General features: G+C 40.0%; 1 protein-coding gene across 1 annotated transcript in view; it reads left to right on the forward strand.

The window, feature by feature from the left end:
• The first annotated feature begins 17176 nt into the window (after positions 1-17176).
• The window catches only part of mob2a (MOB kinase activator 2a), a 64529-nt gene continuing 55428 nt past the window's right edge, over positions 17177-26277 (forward strand). Inside the window, exon 1 of the mRNA XM_086073125.1 lies at positions 17177-17972. Coding sequence (XP_085929251.1) covers positions 17956-17972 — 17 coding nt within the window. The 5' untranslated portion in view covers positions 17177-17955. The remainder of the gene's footprint in view (positions 17973-26277) is intronic.

A 26277-nucleotide genomic window follows, 5' to 3' on the forward strand; every position in this document is an offset into this window, starting at 1 on the left:
GCTCAGACAAACGCTGTGTAAGAAAATCACATCAAAATGCCGTCAACAGTAATGGCGGAAACAAGTCAAGTTGTTGCATTACGCAGACCTAGAAATGATTATTCAAACAGATTAGCTTACACTTCGCAGTTCCTCAGGTAGCCCTTAAGGTCCGTGAACCTCCGTACCCAAGGCTCTTCCAGCACAAAGTTACTGGCGTTATCATCAAATGTCATACTGCCGTCAGTTCTGCTCTATGAATGGACCAAGCTCCTTCGTCTTCTTTGTACTCTTCTGTTCTTCTTCTTCGGCGGCGGGCCAGCGGCGGCTTCTTCTTCTTCTTTGTCTTCTTCTTCTTCATCATTGTCTTCTTCTTCTTCTAGTTTAGTGGCTGATTTACAGCTCTTTGATGCATAGACCGCCACCTGCTGTACAGGCAGCACAAAGCGGTTCCATGCATTCAACTGCATACAGTCACTGCAATTCAATGCAATGGAAGCAAACAAGCAAGCAACCCCGCTGCTAGCTAGCAACCGTCGTACCCGACGGATTGCCTACCTATGACGATTACACTAACGTTTGATAACCCACTTTTGTCTTTGCTTTGTCCGCCATTTTTTTTTCTCCCCCGCGTTATTCTTCATTCGCCAGAAAAACTTGGGTCCGTCGGACAGTACGTCACTTCCGATGGACCGCCCACCTCTGGTAAATGGACTGCTTTTTATACAGTGCTTTATCTACACCATATGGTGCCCAAGCGCTTTACAATGCTTCACATTCATACACCAGTGGTCGGCTGCTGCCATGCAAGGTGCTGCCAGGTCCACTGGGAGCAAATCGGGGTTCAGTGTCTTACACAGGAACACTTCGAAATGGTCACCAAGGGTGAGGATCGAACCCACAACCAAAAATGTATTGAGACAGTAGCCTGGTTTTTACATGGAGCCATCTATTCCGATTAGAATGAATCCAAACGGAATAAAAATGCTGCATATTAACTCCTCAATCGGAATGAAAAGGCTGAATCCGAATGGAATTTCATTTGGAATCACAGGGGTGGTATATTCCTTTCGTCAATCCGAACGAGCGTCAACACTTCAATCGGAATGGCGAGGCTGCGTGCGGCATGCGCATGCTCTGTCTTGACCTCGTTTCCAACCAGTAAAATGGCGGCGTCTCCCCATGAGCTTGTCTGGGAAGAAAGAACTTGTTTTTCAGTACTTGAAACTTGTTTTTTATCAAAATGTTGCTTCAATAAAAGAGTTAACACTATCAGAACTACTGTGCTAAATGACGAATGAACTCCATCTTGATAAATCACGTGATCGATGTCCGCGCGTCCCGCGACTGCCGCAGGGCTGATCCGATTAAACGGGGGGAGTATGGAGATAAATTTGGTGCAAAACTAACTTGTGCAAAAAATTTGTACCTGTAGAAAAAAGTCTAAATTTGTATCTGTAAAAGTCGTGATTTGTATCTGTAAAAAAAATGTGTGCCTGTAAAAAAAAAAATTGTGTCTGTAAAAGAAATTTGTACCTGTAAAAAAAAAATGTGTATGTGTAAAACAAATTTGTATCTGTAAAAACAAATTTGTACCTGTAAAAGTCATGATTTGTATCTGTACAAAAAATTTTTTGTACCTGTACAAAAACTATAAATTTGTATCTGTAAAAGTTGTGATTTGTACCTGTAGAAATGACAACTTGTAGTCAAAGAAGTCGCCACTAGGAGTCACAAGTGGGTTTTCTGCTGCTGTTCAGTGACGTGAGTTTTGCCCCATTTGTCGCGCTACAAATGGAGCAAAACTAATTTGTACTTGTAGAGCGCCGTGATTTGTACTCGTAGAAGAAGAGGGCGGGCTCTGGAGGATTTGGGCGGGCTAAAGCTCAACCTCATTGGTTGAGCGAACGACCGTGGGTTGAACTCAAATGACGCCCATAAATCCGCAATTCCAAACAGAGTAGCCACACTAGTTTACGCGTCATTTTGGAAGAAGAGGACGTCCCAGGCGTGAAAATTTCAACATGGTTCAATATACGAACACCGTGTGGAACAGCTTAAACGTTGGTTGACATGCAGAGCACTCCAAGTGGGCAGAAAGAAAGAAGTTTTAGTATGAAGGTAAGATTTATTGTACGAACATAGCTCGTAATCCGGTGCTAGCTAGCTAGCTCATCTCATGTTGTTGTCACGAAAACTGAACACATTGAAGTCACGGTTTGTATTTCAAGATTTGAAGCCTAACAGTGTAAACATACGACCAATAGCTTGTACCTGTAAAAAAAAAAAGTGGACAGTACTCAGCTACTTTTATTTGACTAACATTATATTCAAGCATCTGTACTCTTACTATAATAATAAAATGAAAACAAAACGTTTTTACTGCGAGTGGATCTTTAAGCCGCTCCAGGTATTTCAACCTCAACCCTTTATCCTCTGTATTTAATCTTTTTATTTCAAATATTATAATTTATTGATAAATGTCAGTATTTTTGCAATGTATGCTTTGCAAACAGTTAAAATAAAAGGCTCTTACACTTTTAAACATACACATTTGCTTTCAACACTGAAGCCAAATAAAAATAATGCAAATGGGAATGTTTATAAACAATGTCTGTGTATCAGTATTACCACTATTTCTGATATTAAGATGTGACAAAATCTTTGATTTTTTTCTGGCTAACAAGATAAAGCTAAACATTTAACTGATTACGTATAATGTCAGTGGCTGTGTTTTGATGACACAGCTAGGAAGCTATGATTATTTTTTATTGTATTAATATGCTGACCCAATCATTCTATTCGCACAGATGCCAGCATGCAGTCAATCAAAGCTACTTCTTGATCAATCGCTACACGGTGGCACATGGTGTGACATCAAACCTGCTTCAAAGTGGCTGTGAAGTCCAACAAATGAGAATCCTTGATACACTGGTTACGGTTCTGAGATAATTTAACTGCAAACACCTTTGGGAAAGTGAAGAAATTATGCTTTCTAAATGTCTTCCAATTTTGAGTTTGAAATGTTGCAGGAGTACAATTTAATCCATATTGAGTTATTTGAAATAGTCAGATCAAATAACAACATGTATCATTCAATAAACAAGATTGTGCATCATTTGAAATGTTTTATTTGATGTCCAGAAGAGCCGTTTCTGCATCCATCCAAGACGAGAACAGTATTCTTCTCACAAACAGAACAAAAGTTATTGATTGAGCTGTATGAGGAATTCAACTCACCAAAAAAGGCAATACTGCTGCTATCACTAAGACGAGGGAAATATGATTGGCAAAAAAAAAGAAGAAAAAAGCAGACCGACTAAATATATAAGTTATAATTGTTTCATGTTAGATGTGTATTTCACATTAATCGTGTTATTAATTATTGATTTAATGTAAAGCACCTCGAATTTACCTACATATTCATTCTTCACTGTTACATCTCAACAGTAGCCAAAAGCGATCATGGCAGCAAGTAGCCTATAACAATATATATATAAAAAATAAGACTAAATAGGTGTTGCCCATTATTGTAGCCACCAGAAAAAAAGACTGACCACTGCCACAGGTAGATCTGCAAAATAATTTTCCATAATCCAGTTTGATGGAATACCCCCAGGTGTCATCTCCTGTCTCTTGGCTGCTTTCTGATGGAGTGGGTCATCCTTTTCACTGATGCTTCAGCAGTGTCTCCAGCAGTTGTCTCCACCTTTTGAGCAATATTTTGAAAAATATGAGAGTCTCATTTAATTAAAAATAAATAAACTAACATTTGACCTAGTTACTTTTGTTAAAGTAGCTGCGTGACAGTGACACTGCTCACATCTTAGTAATACAGATAGACTGGCATTTCAAAAGCAGAATAGCCAATATTTAAATAAGAGTAATGTTACATTGGAAAATGTAACTCAAGTAGAAATTAAAAGCGCAGAAAAAATACTTGCACAAATATTTGAGTACTGTGAGTGATGAGTAACTAAGAGTGTAAGAGCAAAATACTGACATTTATCAATAAATTATAATATTTGAAATAAAATGATTAAATACAGAGGATAAAGGGTTGAGGTTGAAATACCTGGAGCGGCTTAAAGATCCACTCGCAGTAAAAACGTTTTGTTTTCATTTTATTATGATAGTAAGAGTACAGATGCTTGAATATAATGTTAGTCAAATACAAGTAGCTGAGTACTGTACAAATCGTGACTTCAATGTGTTCAGTTTTCGTGACAACAACTTGAGATGAGCTAGGTAGCTAGCACCGGATTACGAGCTATGTTCGTACAATAAATCTTACCTTCATACTTAAACTTCTTTCTTTCTGCCCACTTGGAGTGCTCTGCATGTCAACCAACGTTTAAGCTGTTCCACACGGTGTTCGTATATTGAACCATGTTGACATTTTCACGCCTGGGACGTCCTCTTCTTCCAAAATGACGCGTAAACTAGTGTGGCTACTCTGTTTGGAATTGCGGATTTATGGGGGTCATTTGAGTTCAACCCACGGTCGTTCGCTCAACCAATGAGGTTGAGCTTTAGCCCGCCCAAATCCTCCAGAGCCCGCCCTCTTCTTCTACGAGTACAAATCACGGCGCTCTACAAGTACAAATTAGTTTTGCTCCATTTGTAGCGCGACAAATGGGGCAAAACTCACGTCACTGAACATCAGCAGAAAACCCACTTGTGACTCCTAGTGGCGACTTCTTTGACTACAAATTGTCATTTCTACAGGTACAAATCACAACTTTTACAGATACAAATTTATAGTTTTTGTACAGGTACAAAAAATTTTTTGTACAGATACAAATCATGACTTTTACAGGTACAAATTTGTTTTTACAGATACAAATTTGTTTTTACAGATACAAATTTGTTTTTACAGATACAAATTTGTTTTACACATACACATTTTTTTTTTACAGGTACAAATTTCTTTTACAGACACAATTTTTTTTTTTACAGGCACACATTTTTTTTACAGATACAAATCACGACTTTTACAGATACAAATTTAGACTTTTTTCTACAGGTACAAATTTTTTGCACAAGTTAGTTTTGCACCAAATTTACCTCCATAGGGGAGCATATAAATGGCATATTAGAATGGATCACGTCACATGTAAACAGGTGACCAGACATCTTCATTCGGAATGATTTCAATCGGTATGACTAAAAAGTCTCCATGTAAACCTGGCTAATGACTCATTGCGGAAGTGAAACTTTTTGTCACAATGTAGAAAAAAAATATTGATAACAGCAATTTTTCTCTTATCTGCTATCCCTTTGTCCAAGTCTTACCGACATTATAAAGAGGCCAATTTATCAGATAAAAATTCCAGTGCTCAAATATGCATTTACTTTATACTGTAAACACATGTCGTCAAGCTAAAGGAGTCCTATCGGGCCTGTGGGAATTTAGATGTAGCTGACAGGTACCAGCTCGCCCCAGCGGAACGCAGCTTCAGTGGTCACTGATGCAAAATCTTGGGCATGGGAAGAGTTTATTTAAGTCCATGGAAAATGACTTCCAGAGGGCTTCGAGGAAATTCTGGTCCACTGTCAAGAGGGGAAAGCAGTGTGTACAGTGAATATGGGGCACCGTTGACCTCGACTTGGGACGTCCTGAGTTGGTCGGAAGAATACTTCAAAGACCTCCTCAATTCCACACGCCTTTGAGGAAGCAGTCTGCAGACTCCGAGGTGGGTTCTCCTATCTCTGGGGTTGAAGACACTGATGTGGTTGAAAAGCCCCTCGGTGTCAGAGTCCCCGGTGGTGGAATGAGATCTGCCCGGAGTTCCTAAAGGCTCTGGATGTTGTGGGGCTGTCCTGGTTGTCACGCTTCTACAACATCACGTGTACATCGGAGACAGTGCCTCTGGATTGGCAGGAGGATTGGAGGGTGTGTTCCAACTATAGGAGGATCGCATGCCTCACCCTCCCTCATGAGGTCTATTCGGGGGCGCTGGAGAGAAGAGTCCATGGGGAAGTCGACTCTCAGGTTCAGGGGAGGCCGTGAAATGATAGATCAGCTCTTCACCCTCGGCAGGGTCCTCGAGGGTGCATGAGAGTTCGCCCAATCAGTCTACATGTGTTTTGTGGACTTGGAGAAGGCGTTCAACCGTGTCCCTTTGAGTTCTGTGGGGGGTTCTTGGGGAATACAAGGTATCGAACCCCCTAATACAGGCTGTTCGGTCCCTGTGCCACCATTGTATAAGTTTGTTCTGAAGCCTAAGTCATATTTGTAACTCTATCAAGGCTGCCATTTGTCACCGATTCTGTTCATAACATTAACAGACACGGAGCAGAGGCATTGAGGGGGTCTGGTTTGGTGGCCTCGGCATTGCATATCTGCTTTTTGCAGATGATTTGATACAGTTGGCTTCAAGCCGAAACATCCAACTCTCACTGGAGCAGTTCATAGCCAGAGTGGTTGGGATGAAACAAAAGCACCCCCAAATCTGACACCATGGTCCTCAGTCAGAAAAAGGTGGAGTACCCTCTCCGGGTCGGGGATGAGATCCTGCACCAAGTGGGGGAGTTCAAGTATCTTGAGGTTTTTTTTCACAAGGGAGGGGAGGATGGAGCTGATCCATCTACATTCCTTCCCTCACCTATGGTCACTAGATGTGGGTCTGACTGAAAGAACCAATGCCGGGAGGTAGCCCCGTGAAAGACCCAGGGCTCGCTGGAGAGACCTAGGAACGGCTTGGCATTCATTTTGGTGCTGAGCTTAGTGATTAGCATGGCTTCTCCGTCTTCCCGTGCTCTTTCTTCTTGTTCGTTGTGTCGCACCCTTCGATACTCCTCATCGTCCTTTAGTGATAGCTCAGAAAGTGTGCCTTATTTGCTGCTGTGGAGTTGAGGTGTTTAGCCACACTAGCTATCGAGTCGCAACTTGTAGCTGATGTGGATCAAGTTAGCCTAGCGCCTAGAATTTCACTGGCAATTCCCGAGCAGCTGGGAAAGAAGGGAGGATGGGCGACTGTTCGATGTGGATCTGTGTTTTCTTTTTTTTACCCAACACGACAGGTGGTAGCTCCCCCCCAGCTCTGTGGTAAAATGAGCTTGTAGTCATTTTCACACTGAGGCAGGTGCACTACATGCATTATGTCATCAACAAGCAATTGCAATAGGTCAGTAGAGTCCAAATCTCTACCGATGGCCAAAATTATACCGCATCTACCAAGCACTTCTAGCACATAGGCTACAGATAAATAATCATTTATGCTCACATTCACACCTAATGACAATTTAGAGTCTTCAATAAAACTAACATGCATGTGGAGAACGTTAAACTCCACACAGGAAGGTCGAACCCCCGAACCTGAGAACTGTGAGGTCGACGCCTTTGTTTGAATATCACAGAGACCCTCTGTTTGTGATTTATGACTAAATTTAGCTCTTGAAAATCAAATTCAAATTCAAATCACATGACATGAACATTGTTCATTTGTTTCCCTTGTTAAAGCATTTCTAACCCTTCTTGAATTACAACAAGTGTACCAAATGTTTCATACATCATAAATGAATACAGATGCATAGTGTGCAGCAGTTGTGTGCATACACGCGTTTGTGTGTGTGTAGTGTGTGGCACAGAGAAGAATCCTCCTTTGGCTCGGTTCAGCAGACCCCAGGTAATCCATTTGAAGGCAGTTAGCGTTGTCATGGCCGCGCGCGCGTGTGTGCGTGTGTGTGCACGCGTGCGTGCTTGTTTCAAGCCGACTGGTAGTTAGGTCTAGACTGGCAAATCATGAGAAAAACAAAGAAAGGCTACTCGAGCTCGCGCTGCTGTTTGGAGCCGAAGAGCGAGCAGAAAGAGTGCAAGCAGACATTTTCATGAGATGTACATTTGATGTGATTTAGATTGTGCTTACAGAAACAAATACAGAAATGTACTTGCTACTGCCACCTACTGTTTAAAAGAAGGTACATCACTTTACAGGCAGCGTTTCCTAACTTTTATGTAAGACAATATATTTTAGGTTGGAAAAATATCACAGCATGCCACGAGACAAGAATGTCACAAATGAGTATACAGTATACTGAAATAATAATGATCTACGCGGTGCTAGGATTGTTTGGGGGCTGGACGGGCATTTAACTGTTCTGCTTTCGATAGAGTAACGTATACAATATTTTCGGCATACATAAATAATAATTTTTGGACCACTTAAGTAAAATTGGATGGTTGGCCACAACACATGTATGTTTTCAAGGATTCAACTCTGTGATTGACCAAACTCTAAAAGGGGGGGTTTAACAAGGAAGTCCATTTTATCTGTTATTTGGCCACCTTTAACAAACACTCTTTAAATAACACTCATTAGGAATTACAGCATCAGAGAACTATTAATTTAGTAATAAACAGTGGCATAGAAGTGAGGCAGCATGGTGGGTTAGTGGTTAGTCAACCTGCCTCATTATTGAGAGGCTCCAGGCTTTTGTGGCGTTCTCCCCATGCTAGTTTGGGTTTTCTCCAGATACCGGTTCCTCCCACATTCCAAAAACATACATGTTAGCTTGGTTCATTGAAGACCCTAAAATGTCCATGTATGTTAATTGTTGTTTGTTTATTCCCTAAAATGTTAGAAGCACTTCTCATTATGCCGCATTACAGTTCTATAACTGCTTCTGTCGGTCTTTGTATCTTTCCCTTTATCAGCAACATCAGCACCGCGTGCCCCGGTCACAGCGCGAGCACACCTGGACATGTGCAATTGTGCGCACACTGCTACTTTAGTCAGCAACATTGCACAGTGCAGTAGGTATCCTATATCTCGGCGTCTGCACCTCCAAAACCACATCCCTCAGGTGAACGTGTCAGCGCTGACACCAGCCCAGATATTTCCTTGTTGTCTGGAAAATCATTATGCCTGTTTGCACATTCAAAAGCAAAGTAATTTACTGTATAGGCAGCTTTTTATTTTTGTCCTTTAAATTTCAAATGATATTTGTATCGTAGCTCAGATCTTGTTTTTTCATTGTTTGTAGATATATTAAAATATGATTATATTGAGTTTGCATAATGCAGGAGGCAACCCCTCATAGTATAGTGCTCCTGTAGGTGTAGATGACCCGTAGATGACATTGTAGAAGTCTTGTCTGCTGATAGACTGCTCGTTCTCATATCATTTGTGACCCTTCAGCCACATGCAAGCTATTTCTGTCAAGTTGCTTCTGGCTGGAAGTGAATCATGTCTGATCTGCTTGAAAGACAAAGCAGGACGCGGGGTGGGAGGGATTAGTCGCCATGGAACATTTACTGCATTAAAACAGCATGTTTTTACTGTTCCGCTTGTTTTTCGCCATTTGATGTGCCAGAGGCGTGATTGCTCTCCTCCCCCCTTTTTTCAAAAAGCCCCAATAGTTATCTTCAATGCCTACGGCGTACATTTTTTTTTCTGCTTTCCTTTTCCATCCCGTCTGCTTAAAGCCTACACTCTTGTCTGTGTTGCATCAAGAAATTGCTTCTTTCCCGCCACCTCTTCTCCCTAGGATGATTATGCTGGAGCCAGGTACTGCATAGTCTGCAGACGTGACTAATGTGGCTAAGGCTGACTCATACGCGCACACATCAGCCGTCAGTGTGGAGCCGGGGTGACATAAGAACACACAACAACCCCATACACAATGCAAAGAATCGACGTGCAACTGGACAGACTCAGCGGTGCCAAACAGTCACGCAAACGGCCATCATGATCGTCATTTGCGTATCGTGTAGTCATTATTATTATTAGGCTTAATCCATTAGATGAGATCAGACTGCTAACAGTAAATATTACACGTACTGTAGACGTTAATATAAGAGAAATTACGCCCATTTAAATCATCATGCTTTTTCAGTCTATAAAACATCTTGTAATATGAGGCAGTGTGGTGAGGAGTGGTTAGTTAGCAATCTCTGCCTCACAGTTCTGAGGAACAAAAGTAAAGAAAATAAAGATACTCGCCATTTGAAGACACCTAACAGACATAAGAGACTGGGAAGCGGAAGGTGTTTACAGATCTGTTACACTTTGACATTTTATAGGAAAACACACAATTCAGTCAATTATCATCGGACAGTACTTGATAGGCAAAAAAATATATATATATTTTTTTAACCCTTTCGCACCCATAGATGATTGCAGTGGACATGACATATTTGCGTGTCTAAACCAATAAAAATGCACAATTTGGATGATTTCAACATTCTCGGTTCATGATTGGATCCTAGCTAACCAATCGCAATCACAAGTTTATTTGCATGATGTTTGTGTTAAAAATGTTACATATAAGCTTGGTAAGTTTCCAACACATTACAGCCATACTATCCTGGCGTCCACTATAACATATAAAAACATGAGATAACACACACACACACACACACACACACACACAAAAGTGGTGTTGTTCTTATGTGGGGAAAAAAGTCAAAATCAGTCAAAATAAATAAATACATATTTTTTTCTTTTTTTTACGGGTCTGAAGGGGTTCATTTTCCCAAATATTTGTATTTTATTATGGAAATGTGGGTTTTTAATGGCTTGTAAATAATTTGGTCTTGAGGGCCATACAATTAGTCTCCCATTTCTTGAGAACTGGCACTAAAGAATTGTTTTTAAAAGTGTGCTTTAGTAAGTTTAAGTGAGATAAGTCTGTGTAGATCTGGAACATACCACCCTGCAATAAACGACGGTTTTATTGTTGTATTCTTTTTTTTATTATTATTATTAAATCTGCGTGTTATGCTGAAAACTGTATCTCAGTAAGAGGGTGCCAACATGGCTTCTGTGGAAACAAGTTAATTAAAACAACAAAGCTTATGTTAGCCTTACACTTTTGCAGAGTAAAACCGACACATTCCCATAATCTTCTGAGCCATCAAACGTGTATTATTCATGCAATAATTATGTTGGGTGTCTCTGTTTTAATGCCTGCTGATGGCAATTTGATTCACCGCTGCCAGCTATGAATAAATCACATTAGTCACCCCACAGTCAATACCTGCAGCTGCAGAGCTGATCTATAGTTACACGAGCGCTCATGTGAGCGTGCACGTTGGGTGTTTTTCACATGCCCCTCTGGCTATGTTGAAGCTGATTGACAAGGGAAAATAAATATATCTAAATTGAATCTGTAGTGTGTAAATGTGGGTGTCACACTGTCTGATTCAGCGTGGCTAGCAGTCACGCAAAAAAATTTGGACCGTTTCAACCATCAAAAACGAAGGCATGACAACTAAGAACTTTGCGCATCATATTTGTGTGAAAGTGTTCTCTTGTCTCTCTCAATTTACATTTCAACGATTCTGAAATGTTGGAATTAGGAAATTCCAATACTAGATTAGAATTTGCAGCATACGGTGGACCCTCCAAAGTCATAGAGTTTAACCAAAATGTGCTGGGGGGGAAAAAAATGTTCCCCAGACATCAAACGCTCATCAGTGCGTGTCTGTTTATTCATCATTATGTGTGACATCCTGCTGGACGGCAGAAGATCTCATGAGACTTGTGCCTCTAGTGTCTTGCCAAAAGACACGTGGACAGCGGGCAGTCAGAGGCAGGATCCAAAACAACCCTTTGATCACTGGACAACCCACATTACAGTGAGCCACAGTCATGTGGGATGATCACGGGAAAATAATTGTAATCTACACAGTAGGTACGTCTCAATTTTCAGCAATACCTATAAAGTGTCAGTCATTATGGTGAACGCTTTGCTCAGCATTGTGAAAACTAACCAAATGATGAGGAGACCATGATCATTAGGAATGTGTGATACCACTATCGTGTATACCAATACAAGTACTCAATTCTTGAGTAGTCACTAATATGGATACTGAATACCGATACCACTAGGACATAAAATTCCCAAAAAGTCAACGACAGATCATTTTAAAGAAAGACTTATATAGTCCAGTAAAAAACCAGCCACAAGAGGGCGGTCGATACCGGTGTTAGCCACTGTCGCGAGTACGATGCCTCAAAATAAAGCTGGTAACGGCACGAATATCGATGCCTAGAATTAGTGGTGCAACGGATCACAAAAGTCACGGTTCGGATCGGATCACGGATTTGAGCCACGGATCGGATTGTTTTTTTCGGATCAGCCCATAAATTAAATAAAAAATAATTCTAGATGTCTAATATAGCCGTTTAGGATTTAGGAACACAACTTTAAGTTCAATATGAGGCAGAAACATTCTCATTTTATGCATGGTCCATGTGTAAAATAACAAGATATTAATGGCTTAAAGTTGTGTTCCTACAATCTAAATTTTGCGTTGAATGTTTTTCTTTTTTTAATGGGCAAAAGTGTTTTTATAAAATAAATGAAGAAAAAGTTGTATTTATCTTTGTTTTTTTTAAATAATGAAAATACCTCAAAGTGTAATTTAAGGCACATTCCCTTCATTTAAACATGGAGAGTGAATTACAAAGTAGCCTTGGACCAGAATATTGAAACAGAATTCAAGTAAGCCAGTTGTCAAACTCATTTACAGCTATCAGCCAGGCACCCATAAGTATTCTTAACAGCTAGCTGCATGCTAGCCATTAGCCAATTACGTCGGAGACATGTGCCGAGTTATACAATGCCGGCGTAATGAATTAGCGGTTTCTTAGCATCCAAAATTTGCGATTGAATATGAGTTTGGGATAGCGTTGTGTTAATGTTGGTCGGCTGTCGCAACTTTAATTTCAATCAAAAACTACGAACATCTAAAAGGGAAGTCAAGCTAACCATCATGCCACGACGTGGGCCATTTTCAAAGTAAATGTCTACTAAGGCTATTTGCATTGCCATCAATGTAAACAAACTTTATTTTGAAGTTAGCCTGTGTGTAAGCGGTATGTTACGTTGAGATGTTTCAGCTTTATTGACAGGTATAAATGGTGTCCACTGTGAATGTGCACTTTGCTGTTGTTGCCCCCCCCCCCAGCCTCACAGTCAGGAAATCCCATTAAAATAAGAGTTCAGAAAAATTTCGAGACGTTCTCCCTTTCCATTACTTGATAAACAGATTTTTAGTATGTATTTCCCCATAGTTGAACCGATGCTCATTCCGATATGAACATAAATGAAAATGACACGTTAACATCTTAATTGTATTGGATAAACATTTAAATGATAATCACGGCATATTGTATTGAACTACATTCATACAATATATACTGCACCCTGCTAGAAATCAACAACCTGACTGTATAACCATGTGAACTGAGCATTTCTTTTTAGCTGCATCAAATTGGATGTTGTGGAATGGGAAAATATCGATCCCGACACGGCACATTATTGACGAGTGGATGGGTTTCAGGAAGTGACCTTGACTTGCTAAAAGGAGCACCTGGCCAGAGGCCGGCTCCATTTCCCACAGTGGGCACATCTGTGGTGACACCCGGCTCTCTGGAAGCAAAATAATAGTTGGTAAACAAAGCTCAGCGGAAGCTTCGTAATTGATCAAGGACACTGAGGCGCGCATAATTTGGTAATCGGAGCAACATGTACCTGTACGCGCATTGGAACTGAGGCATCTTTATGAAATTGATCCATCACCATTTTTTCCCCCATGCATTTTCCCAAAATCTTCAATGTTGAAGGAAATGCATTCATGGACATGGTATACACGTTTAACCACAATAATAATAATAAGAGTTCATGTACAGGACGAATTGTGTGTTTGATTTGCAATATCAAGTGCAACGTGAATTTGTACAAAATTCTGAACGTGCACCTACCTATATTAATGTGTGGTACATTTCTATTTATATGAAAACCACTTGGCCATAAATTCAAACGTTGTGAGAGTGAATAAATATAAACCTCATTACCCAGATCACATATTATCCCACACTGCCATCATGTGGCTATTATATGGAACCACATGACATGAGATTATTTCACCACGCCTCTAGTTTCGAACATATTTGAAACCACGCCCTTTTTACATCTGATTGGTGGCCACCAGGACGCTCAAGGCTCAAAGGACCATTCGTATGACTCTGCCTTGTCAACAAGGCTCTGCTCAGTGCCTAGCTGTTATTTATAGAAGTGTGGGGATAAAGAGGGTTGCTAATGATGACTGCACATCTTATTCATTCTTCTATGGTAGTGAGATGGTCAGGGGAAAGAAAAACAAATGTGTGCAAATTAAATAATGACGTAATCCACCTTTAGCCATTTTGTTGTGTGCTATTCCCTGAGTCACTCATTCCTGTTATAGGCCTACTGGTTTTGTATTTCAAAGAATACTTTGACACAGATGCAGTTTCAGTGCTAAGAGTACAAAGGGGACGCTTGTTTGCGACTAAAAAGTACAATACTACCTTTTCAGAGCAGCAGGATGTCAATGAAAGTCAACAGATTTTCAGATAGAAAAAGGATTCAAGAAAATGAAGGTGAAATTGTCACCTCGGGGCTCTGTAATGTGATAATATAAGAATAAATATTTTTAAAAGTATGTATTTATTTAACAAGTATGTACATAGCATTAAATGCAAAAGCATGATAAATGCTACTATAACATTTGCATTACATTGCATAAATGCAGGCCTCACAGTTGAGAGGTCCCGGGATAAATCTGGGATGGCTGGCATGTTGTCCCTGTCCTTATGTGGGGTTTCGCCTGGTACTCCACGTTTCTTCCACATTCCAAACACATGTGTGCTAGGTTTGGTTAATTGAAGACTTTCCTCCTCTATGACGACCACCTTCATCACCTTTTATCACCGCTTTACTTTTCAATCCGAAATTCTCTTCTACACAGCCAATAGAAACATACCAAACTCATACCTGAAGATGTCCTTTTATGAACTTTACTCATACAGAAAACACCCAAATGAGTGGGAATTTGATGTCACACAATTAATTGGCAAAAATCTCAATTTTTAATGAAGGGATGTGAGTGTGAATTGCTGTTTATTTCCTGTATATGTGGCCTTCAATTGACCCGTCAAGGGTTCACACCAAAATCGGATCAGATAGCCTCCAGCTCAATATGATGAGAGGTTGCATCATATACTGCGTGCATATTTTTTTTTATGCAGTTTTCCTAGCCCAAAATTAAAACGTTGATGGCAATAAAACATCGGAAGCTTACGAATGGTGTGGAGAATTGAGTATTTTAGGATCTCTGTTTTAACTGATGATGTTCATCTGACTGAGAGACGTCGAGCAGCTGGATGCACTGTTACTCGAAATGTGCTTTATTCCTTTGGAGGCCTGCCTGTATGTGAGCTCATTTATGATCATTTAACACTAAGTTACAGTAAGTGCCTGCCACCTCCACCGCTTCACGGCGAGAGGTCAGTGCACATGGATGCCTTCCAAAGGAGAAATATGGCCTCCAGTGACATTTTTGCTGTGTCTTGTTTGATTGTGATAAATGCCACAGTAAGCTCACTAAAGACAAATGCATTAGTGGCTCCATTAGGTATACAAGTGTATCATCTTTGTTATTCTATTTTCCCCAAAATGTCATAAGACTTTGCAGCTGCAGAAAGAGAATAAAATTGCCTGCAAAGGTGTGGCAAAGAATAAGACTTGGAATGCATCACGAGGACACAATATAAAATAAACACGCTTTGCTTGACATATAACAGCTCGTTGAACAAAGAACGTTTTTAAAAATATATGTACACAATTTTGTATTAGGCATATGTTATTACCTCTAAAACTTTTAAACAGCAACATGATACAGTGGATGCTCTGAAACAGATTTTCAATAGGACATTGTATTATCATGTGGTCGCTATCATAAAACCGATTTTCATCGTCTCTTTGTGTTCATTGCCTCGGGTCAGTATCACAGTGTAAGAGAATAAAACCAACATTACACCTACTGCTGAAATCAAATGCCTTTTGAAGTCAACATCGCTAAAATGATTAGATGTGACCTCCGCACTCTGAAAAGAATCATTACGTAATGCTGCTTATTTTTATCATGCAAAACCTTATTGTGCAAATAAAAGTGTGTCAAGCATTCAAATGAAAATTTTGCATCCAAAATGTGTGCGAATGTGAAATCAATTAATGAAACATTTTTGTTTCCCTGCAACAATGCTCTGGCCTTCATATGTGAATTTTTCATAGCTTCCCAATGCCTTTCTTTCTTTTTTCTTTCTTTATTTCCTTCACTCTAAAAACGGTGGGTCAAAAATGGACCGATTCGCTACTTGGGTTGATTTGACTCAACTTTGAGTCAAGAAATGGGTCTTTCAGCATAAAACAACTCATAAATATTGGTCAGGTCCTTTACTTGGGTCAAAAAATTGGGTCATTGCGAATAAAACAACCCAGAAAGTTGGATTAAATGGACCCATAAAGTGGATCGGTCCATTTTTGATCCATAATTGGGTTACTTTTGACCCGAATGTTTTTAGAATGTTAAATCTTTCTTTCTTACATGTTAGGTTAATTGAATACTATTCATTTCCAGAGCTAACTACATGTTAGTGAATGCTTGTCTGTCTTTCTATTGCATGGCAGCAAGTCCAGTGTAAAACCTGTCTTGCTCACGATTCCACTGTGGACATGCAAGCTCTTCTGTAGATCCTTCTTTATCTATGCTTGTTAAGTGCTTCGATAAGCACTTGGGCTTTTGAACCAGAAACGCCTTTTAACAATTAAGGTACCATCCCCACATCCCAAGTTTGCTTGCTTGCCTGCATGCATGTATGCGGTGTGTGCAACACGAATATATACAGACAGTACGTTACATCAAATTGTAAATTGAGACTCCCCATGAGGAATGCAAATCAATGAATGATGTTGCGAATTTTTGTTTGTCCCATCAGGGGTCGCTGCACAGCGAGTCACTCGCACCTGTGACGGAATCCACTTAAAACATAAATTAATGAATACAAATGTTTATTTACATATTGACTAGCAATTGAAAAACGCACCGACTACGTGAAAGACAACAGCAAATAGATCAAATGACGATTAGGAAGGCATTTTTTGGGGTTCCCAACTCCCCAAGAAGATTAATGGCAAGGTCGTGATTTTTTTTTTGATGGCACAGTCACGTGACGTCATAGCATCAGCTCATAGCACTTTCAAAGGTCGGTTCGCTCTGACGTCATCCCAAACATACTAATAGTCGCTAGGGGGCATATTTGCATGGTTTCCCAATACCCGGCACCCCCACCCCATGACTATAATCCACAATTCATTGTGTTCTTTGGCATTTCAGCTAACTGACATCATTTTCACATATTTTCAAAGGGAAGCAATTTGCAGTGCTTAACTTCACAATCAATATAAAATGAATCGAGATGATGACATCGTTACACGTATTTGCAACTAAACAAGCTAAAACTCAACATATTCAGTCAAAAAGCTCGTGCGATGTATGATTTAAAGCATCAAATCATATACAGGCGTTTCATTGCTTCCAACGTTCCACAGACTTACGGCCGTTGCGCGCACAGTAGCGGCAGAGTCGGAGTGGCTCGGCTCTATGTTTACTTCCGGACCTCGACGTGAGAGTGGCTCACAGGCTGAGAAGCAGCAGCGGCAGGCAGCCTCACTGGACCTTCAAGCTGTCAGCTAGCACCGCGGCACTCATACGAGCTTTCATGACAGAGCTTGCCGGGTTTGGCCCAGCGGCATCCCGACACTCGAGTCTTCATTCGGCGCACCGGTCCGGACCCCTTCGCCTCGCCTCGCCTCGCGCGCCTCAACCCCGCTCTGCGTGCTGTGTTCCCCGGCTCAAAGTCGCTCAGTACTTCCAGGCTGCCCCGCTGCCTGTGATAGTGCCTCTTCATGATCCGCGTTAGCAGAGGAGCACAAGGACGGTCACTGGGAGCGTGAGCGCCGTTTTCTGTCTGGACGGCCGGGGGGAGAGTCAACGGACCCCCGGAGAGAGCGACGCGACTTTGCGACGCAAGGCAAGCCGGGCAGCGAGGCAGTCGGCCGGATAAAGTAGGGGGGTCGCCTCCGACTCCTGGCGTTATCCCCTGCTAGCTAGCGTTTGCTAAGCTAGCTCCAAACAGCACCATGGACTGGTTAATGGGGTGAGTACATATCGCTTCCTCTCATTTGACAGGTCATCTGCCCACATTTTTTCATTGTTGACGCTTCTGGCTTGTCACCGCTTTATTTGCTACAATTCCGGTGGACTGTCTTGTTGAATTCCCTGACATTCTAGCCCGGCGAGGCTAGCTCGATAGCTAAGCTGGCAGCGGGCTTCACCTGCAATGATAAAGCGACCTAGCCAAGGACCGAGAGTTTTTATTTTCGTATCTTTGCGGCGGCTTGTCGCCTGTCCTGAACGACAGCATCTACATTTGGTCCTGTCTTTGTCGAGGACAGTTTGTTGCACGGGGTGCTTATTTATAGCGGTGATTAAAACAGCAAAGTGGCTAACATTAGCAGCGTCCTGCTAAGGCGGCTATGCCCAGCTGAGTGCAAGGTGCTCCTTCTCAGACTCTCTCTCTACGCCAGCGGTTCTCAACTGTTGTCACCTTAGGTCCTGCAATTTCTAAGTGTGTAATTTTGTATTTATTTTTATTTATTTTTTATTTTTTTGAAATTACAAAGATAATATATTGTTAAAAAATAGCCCATGGAAACATTAAAATAACAAACAATGCATGCATTTTCAAAGTGCATGTAAGAGCTTTAAAATTTTGAAGGTGAACGTAACTGCATGTCCAAAAATAAATACTATATAAGTTATGGGTGTGAATTGCCTAGTAGCTTGCGATTCGATACCGATTAATCCCTATACGAATCTATAAATCGATTATTGTAAAAATAAATTAACTCAAATTTAGAAAATACTAATCAATAAACTTGTAACTTGAAAATGTACTTCAGGCTTATAAACTGTCGTCCACCGTATTTAACAAACAAACAAATCAAATTTTAAGGCTTAAATGTGCCATTAATATATTATTTCATGCTTAAAGTGTGAATCCTAACTCTAATTAAGACATTTTGTTGAATATTTCCATCAAAAATGTATCTTTAAAAATCAATTCGGCTGCATATTGAATCAATACGAGAATTGTGCGCTATAATATCGCAAAAATATTGCCGAATATATTTTTTTAACACCCCTAATATAAGTAAATATCACAGTTGCACAAATAACAGACACAAAATGTCACTTATGTCTTGGCTCTGATCTATGTTGTGCATGTTTTGTGTGGTACAGAGTTGTGATACATGTGCCATTCCACCCCAACTAATAAGGTTTCTGATCTGTCAAAAAATAATGCTATTTTCCAAATAAACAATTTCACTGTATAGCGCGTCCTCCGTTTACGACAGAGTTCCGTGGCATTGGCAGTGACATATTCCAAAATTGTGCATAAGTCTGAATATGCTGTATGCTATTACCAACCTATGTAGTATCAAAGTCACAATTATAGTAAATTCAACTTAAGTCTACAATATAATACTACTCATTCAAGTATTTGAATGAAATGCTTCTGTACCAGAGGTATAAACCATAAGTACAGCGTTAAGAGTGACGATGCATTCTTAGCTATTGCTAACTAGTTCATTGCCGCACCGTCCGTAACCTCAAAATGTCATATGTCGTACTGTCACAAACAGTGGACCCGCTCATTTTTCACTACCTGTCTACGATCCAGCCTTAATGGGTCTGTGACCCATTTTTGGGTCCCAACCAACCAGTTCAGAATCACTGTTCTATGCTTCTGCTGTTGGGGGCCATGCTGTTCCAACCAATGTTGATTCCCTGGGACATGTCAACAGTCCTGCTTACTTAGGCTCAATGAATGTCTGGTAAAAACATCACTGAAATGATGGCAGTGTCATATTTTACTAACCCTTTTCCTAGTATTAAACTAGTTTAGAGTACTGTCTTAGTATGTGTCAGATGTAGTCATGTTTGTAACGATAGACAGGGTTAGGGTGTGCCTCTGCTGGATTTGTTACAGTATTTATTCAGTAACATATGTGCATTGTAATTTTCCCGTTTGACAGTTTCTGAAATCATTTGAATGTAATTGCTGTTATCATTGTAAGACGCTGAAAAGTAAGTTTTGAGTCCAGTTTTGTTTTGCTGGCTCTTAACAGTATTGGCAGGCTTTGTTTGTGTGTACACCACAGAGCAGTGAGGGCAGGGCAGAGGAGGGGTGGAGGACTGCTGTCTGGGCTGCTTCTCCACCATGTGACGTTTTGGCTGAGAGATAACGTTCAGCAAAACACATACGACCACAATATCAGCTACTTCACACCGCATTCATTTCTTGCACGTTTTTTGAATAACACCTTTCTTTTTTTTATGATTGCACAAGAAATTGTAACTTTTTTTGGTTGATTGCCCGAGCGTAATCGAAGGAATCATTTTTTTGTGACTTACTTAATACAGAGCTTTGTCATCTTGTGGAAGAGCATTTAAGTGTTCTGCCTGTGACTGTATGCCACCATCACAGAAACATAACTAAATATGTATTATTTGTTGTAAATATTTTTTTGACCAATTTCCCACGACACACCAGATTATCTGTCATGGCTAACTTAAGTGCTGCAGCACACTGGTTTCGAATTTGTCACTATAAAATCAGCACACAAGCAGCTGGAAGACCTTGTGTTTTCCTTTCTCCTTCTTTGTGGAGGTGGGGGTAATAATAACTTTTTGCCTTACTGGCTATTGTCCAATTCATGAATCTATCCACAATCTTCTTGTTAATAATGTTGAACTGCAGCAAATAAACCCCACTAGAAGTAATAGTTGTGTTTAGGCATTAGGTGCCGCTATACTTAGTGATTGTTGGGTAAGGAAAGAATAACACCCAGTCTTTAGGAAAAGAGAATGTTCTGACAATCAGAACGATTGTAGATGGTAACAGTCGAGTGCAGGGGTATTCAATGGGCAGCCCCTATTTGGGCCGCCTATTTGTGGCACCAGAACTACTACTAGTAGTGGTGCTCCGATGGATGGGCCACCGATCGTGATCGCCCAATTTTCGTGGAAAGGTACTTGATCGGCATATGTTGAACAATGGCTTTCATTGCAGATCACAAAAAAAAATTGAATCATCTTAGACACCAGTCTGTGTGCAGTCAGTGTAGCGTCCCCTGCCTCTTTCCCTAACACTGCATGTTACAGAACAAACCAGGAACGGAATCATAATACATGCCTGTGCATTTTCTGCACTATCAATTTGAAATAACCTCCTGTTTTTGTATAATATAAAGGAATAAATATTTCATTCATCAATTAGTTGGCAAAATAATTGACAGATTAATCGTTGCGATCGAATCGGTATCGGCTGATCTCACTAAAAGTTGCTCGTATTAAAATCAGCATCATAAAACTCTGATTGGAACACTCTAAGCAGAAATGTTATGGCCCTTTTCAAGATCGTACAAAAGCGGCATTTCTCAGAGTAGCGGTGAGTCACACTTGACACATTTAAGTCATTCCTTACAGCCAAACTTGACTTATAATGACATCAAAGCACAATATCTGTTTTAATGGGGCAATATGAAGCTCCAGTAATGAGGTTTCTATGCAAATGGTTTGAACATTTTAAAGCAAATTTAGTGAAAACGCGCAAAACGAACATGCAACTTATGTATTATTTTGCCAATATCGACAAAAGACTGCGCCATGAGATAACATCATATGAGAGTGTTTCCCTGCCACAAGACACTTGGCTGACTCTTACCAAAAGATTAGAGATAGACCGATAGGTTTTTTTCAGGGCCAATTATTAGTAGTCGAGGATGCCGATAACCGATATTTGGAGCCAGTATTCACTTTCAATAAAAGGGAAAATATTGGTATCAAAATTTGGAAAAAATACAAACTCCAGCTCTTAATTTTTTATTTTTATTTTAAAGCATGTTTGTTGAGCAACTTTTAGGGTTCGTAAAATATCAGTGTTAAAAAAAAAAAGATCTTAGTCAATACAATAGAAATCTAACAAAAAGTTCTCCCAGGGGTAGTAGCATGTTTTCAAAAGTTAAATAAAAACATAAACAATTGTTTTCTACAGTAAATAAAGTATTGCAAAATTTATATAAGTATAATTTTTTTTAACTTATCTTAGTTTTAATTTCAAACAAAAACAGAAGGCGAAGAGAGTTCCCAGGGTCAGCAGCATCTCTGAAAAAAATTAAAAATAAAGAAATAAAAAAGTAGATCAGTTCCCTGAAGTTAACAGTTTTTTTTTTTTTTTTTTTTTAATAGATCTATTATTGGCCATATGATTCTTCAAAATGGCTGATGCAGATATTCGTCAAAATGCTGAATATCGGCGCCGGTCTATTCCTACAAAAGATTATTGTTGACTTCTCTTATTAATACTAGAAATACTTCTATTTCTTTGTCCATGTCAAACATATCTCACTTTGTCGTCCGCCGCCTTTTTTTTGTGGCTACAATATTTAAGTGTGTGACGTAACATTCGGTCAAAACGTGATATCCAGTCAAGATTTGCATTTTCCTTTTATCGATATGCTGAAAAACACCCACCCTCCAAGCGTAATTTATTTTAGCAATTGTTTGCATTTCTCTCTCTCTAGTGTTTCCATTCAGGTTTATTTTTTACAATTCGTGAAAATCTGAATAAAAATATGTGGATTAGACTACACCCCCATAAAGGACACACAAATTGCAGATCACATAATTCAGCGCTCCGTCTACACGAGTCTCGAATGCTGCATGTCTTTGCTAGTAGATGTTTGTTTCTCTTTTAAGCACACAAGAAGCAGCACCGTGCAACATGTCAACTCTATTGGCCTTTCACACAAATCCCATACTCAGTTTGTTGACCAACAACAGTACTCACGCCGTTCTGGTCTCTCACCCAAGCATTCTGGGTAATGTAGTATGTAAACATTTACCAGCACAGCACATGTCACCTCCATTCACTGATGAACACCTGCAGTCCATCCCATGAATCAAAGAAAATATGTCAAGTATCCTGCTCAAAATGGTACAAGATCAACAAATTCCTGAAAAGAATTAGTGTAATTTTGAAATATTTTCATGTAAAAATATTTTGCGTTATTTTAATTTAAAGGGATTTATTCTGGAATAATTTTGTATGCTGTCTGTTTTGATTCATACTAATATACAAAAACATTAAGTTTCACAATGTTCAATTAATGTTTATCTTCTTCGGGCTGCGCCTAAGTTGTAGTTTGAGGTTTTGCCGTGTGTGCGATTGAGTTTGACACCACTGGACTCTAGTGGATGATACTAGTGAAAAGTAATAAACAGCCAGACAATAGCCTTCTCAAATTCCACATTTGTGACGCTCAAACTTTCTTAGTCATACTGTCTGTATTTTGGGAATTCATGTCATGTCACATGTCTGCTGATAAAGCCCGATAGCATCTTTTAAGTGTTGACAGCTTGTGTTTGACTGCATGTTGAAGGCATCTGACCCAAATACTTGCTGATACATTCGATTCGAGGAGGCTCGCTTTCAGTACAATGGACTCTTGAAGGTCAAGCACAATATTTTCTAAGATGCTTTAGGGGTGTGAATTGCCTAGTACCTGGCGATTCGGTTCATATCACTATTCATAGGTCACGATTCGATTTGATACCGATTAATCCCGATACGAATCTATAAATTGATTATTGCGATTATTATTTTTTTTAACTAAAATTTAGAAAATACTAATCAGTCGTAAACTTGTACATGTACACTGTAAGATTTGTATGAAAATGTATTTATTTATCTGAAAATTCAGGTCGCAGTCTGTTTCATGTTTGAACAGCACTGTAATCAAATATTAAGGCTTAATGTTCCGTTAATATAACATTCTTCCATGCTTAATGTGTAAATCCCAACCCTAAGTAAGACGTTTTGTTGAATATTCCCATAAAAATTTGGCCGCATATTGAATCAATTCGAGAATTGCGCGCTGTAATATCGCGATATATTGCCGAATCGATTTTTTTCTTACACCCCTACTTATCATGCTCTGATTTTTGCATTTCATAAAATGTTCCCGGCATTTAAAATGACAAAATGCAAATAGTGTGTTGTAAATTCAATTATAACTGCATTAGCTGTGTCGGAAAGGAAGCTACTGCGGTTAAGACAGGTTTATATAAAAGTTCATGATGGAGAATTTGATGAGGTATCCAGGCAATGGAGACATTAGCAGGTGCTGGGAGAAGGAGTGGAGTAGTTTACGAGAAAGCAGGAAGCTCCTGGGGGAATCAAATGGAGCTGATAACAACTCTTCCCTAATGGTGGCAAGATAAAGGAAAGCGATGATGTTGAAGCTCACGATATGTGACAACGCTTTGTTTCTGTGCAAGGGCAGCTGGGAGGTAGTATGCTTAAATAACCCTTGTTATTTTTGCACTTGCCACAATTTGTTTGCAAGCCAGACGCTACCCAGACAGTGAGCATTATTTCCAAGCTGAATGACCTCGTTTGTCTAGTTTCATACTTAGACAGGACGTTGAATCACCAGGGAGATGCGCTACGCCTAAATGCGTCTCTTTCTGCCCGGTGGAACGGGCAGGCTTTGACAGATGTTTAATTCCCCTGATTTTGAGCGATGGCTCGGTAATGCTGGACTAAGAGCGATGGAATGGAAAGTGCAGCAGCTGGGTGGCGTGAGCTGCGGGTCGCCCAACCCAGCCATAGTCTGAACAAACCTTTTAACTTGATTTGCATTACCTGTGTCTTAATGCGATACAGACAAGCCCTGTCACATATTACTGCATCATCACTTCTCTGGTTGTTTTCTTACTCAGTCGTTGTTGCTAGTTCTTTGTGGTTTTGTTAAAGATACAGCTGAAATGACAAGGACGTGTTTAAAAGGATTTTCATGTAATTGTGTCCTACCTGGGAAACACAATTGGAATTTTTTTATAATTGTAATAAGAGCATATTCAGATTATATTTATATTTCTTTTTCCACACTGATTGTGATCTATAACCCTTAAAACTCAATTGATAAAACAACTGAAAGCTTTTAGCGGTTGGGAAAAGATAAACCAACAATAACCTGCATAAATATGCAAATCATCAAAGTAATGCTTTGGTGCAGAACCCGTGGCACGTTTAGATGTGGCAATATTTGCACACTGTTATCAAAAACTGATGCACAACCCTCTAAACATCAAGCTGTTTAGATGATGTCTGGATTCAGGTCTGGACTCTGGCCTGGCCATTACAAAACCTTAATCTTCTTTGGGGAATCCATTTTTGTGTTGTTGGTTTGAAAGTGTGATTGAGTCATTGTGATGCCAAATATGGAACTCTTCTTCATTTTCACCTTTCGAGCAGAACACTGAAGGTTTTGCGCTTACGCTGGACTGTCATTGGTCGTTACTACAGCGCTAATGGTACCATTAAATTACGTAAAGACTCCCTGACTGAGTAAATGTTTCCCATGCTATTTGTTTTTTTATATTTTTTTGTGGTGTAAAAAAAAAGAAAAGAAGCCTTTTAAACAGTTAAAAAAAACATCAATACAGTAATTTCTGGACTAATAAGTCACTACTTTTTTCTCTTGCATTCGACCCTGCGGCTAATACAAAGGTGTGACTTATCCATCCATTGGTCTTTGGATCGTTGTAATTTGATTTGTGAGGATTATTGTTGACTTGTTGACTTTTTTTTTTACAACACTAATCATGTGGATGGATATTGTGTACAAGTGGATCGATGGATGCCATGTTGGCGCTGTGCGCTGAGATGCAAATGAAGTGAAGGACAAAAGAAACCCTGATCGGCGTAAGCATCTTATAATAATAATAATAAAAATGCATCGGATTTATGTAGCACTTTTCTCGACACTCAAAGATGCTTTACAATGGAATGTATACATTATTCATGCACTCAGACATTCACACTGTGGTGCCGGTAAGCTGCTTAAGTAGCCACAGCTGCCCTGGGGCAGACTGACGAAAGCGTGGCTGCCAGTGTGCACCTACGGCCTCTCTGACCACCACCAGACATTCGCACCTTCATACACCAGTGTGAGTAGCACTAGAGGCAATGTGTGTGAAGTGCCTTGCCCAAGGACACAACGACACAACGACACAACAACACATGACTTGGGGAGAGCGGGGATCGAACAGCAGACCTTCTGGTTACTGAACGGCCGTCTCGACACCCTGAGCCATGGCCGCCCATATAAGTGGAAGAAAAGAACATTCTCGCACTAGCGATGAAGAAATTCTAACGATAGGTCACAAGTGGAAATTATCTTTATGCTAAATCTGGTGCAAGCATGTCTTCATTTATTTTGATATTAATTTATGTATATAGCTGCGTCATTACAACAGATTTGCTGGATGAGAAGAGAACTGTCCCATTTGTTTACTCCTTCATAAGGGAAAGCACACTGCTCTATTGTATC

The sequence above is a fragment of the Leptonotus elevatus genome, chromosome 4 (assembly GCF_054856555.1).
Source record: "Leptonotus elevatus isolate MCC_2025b chromosome 4, RoL_Lele_1.0, whole genome shotgun sequence".
NCBI classification, from domain to species: Eukaryota; Metazoa; Chordata; class Actinopteri; order Syngnathiformes; family Syngnathidae; genus Leptonotus; species Leptonotus elevatus.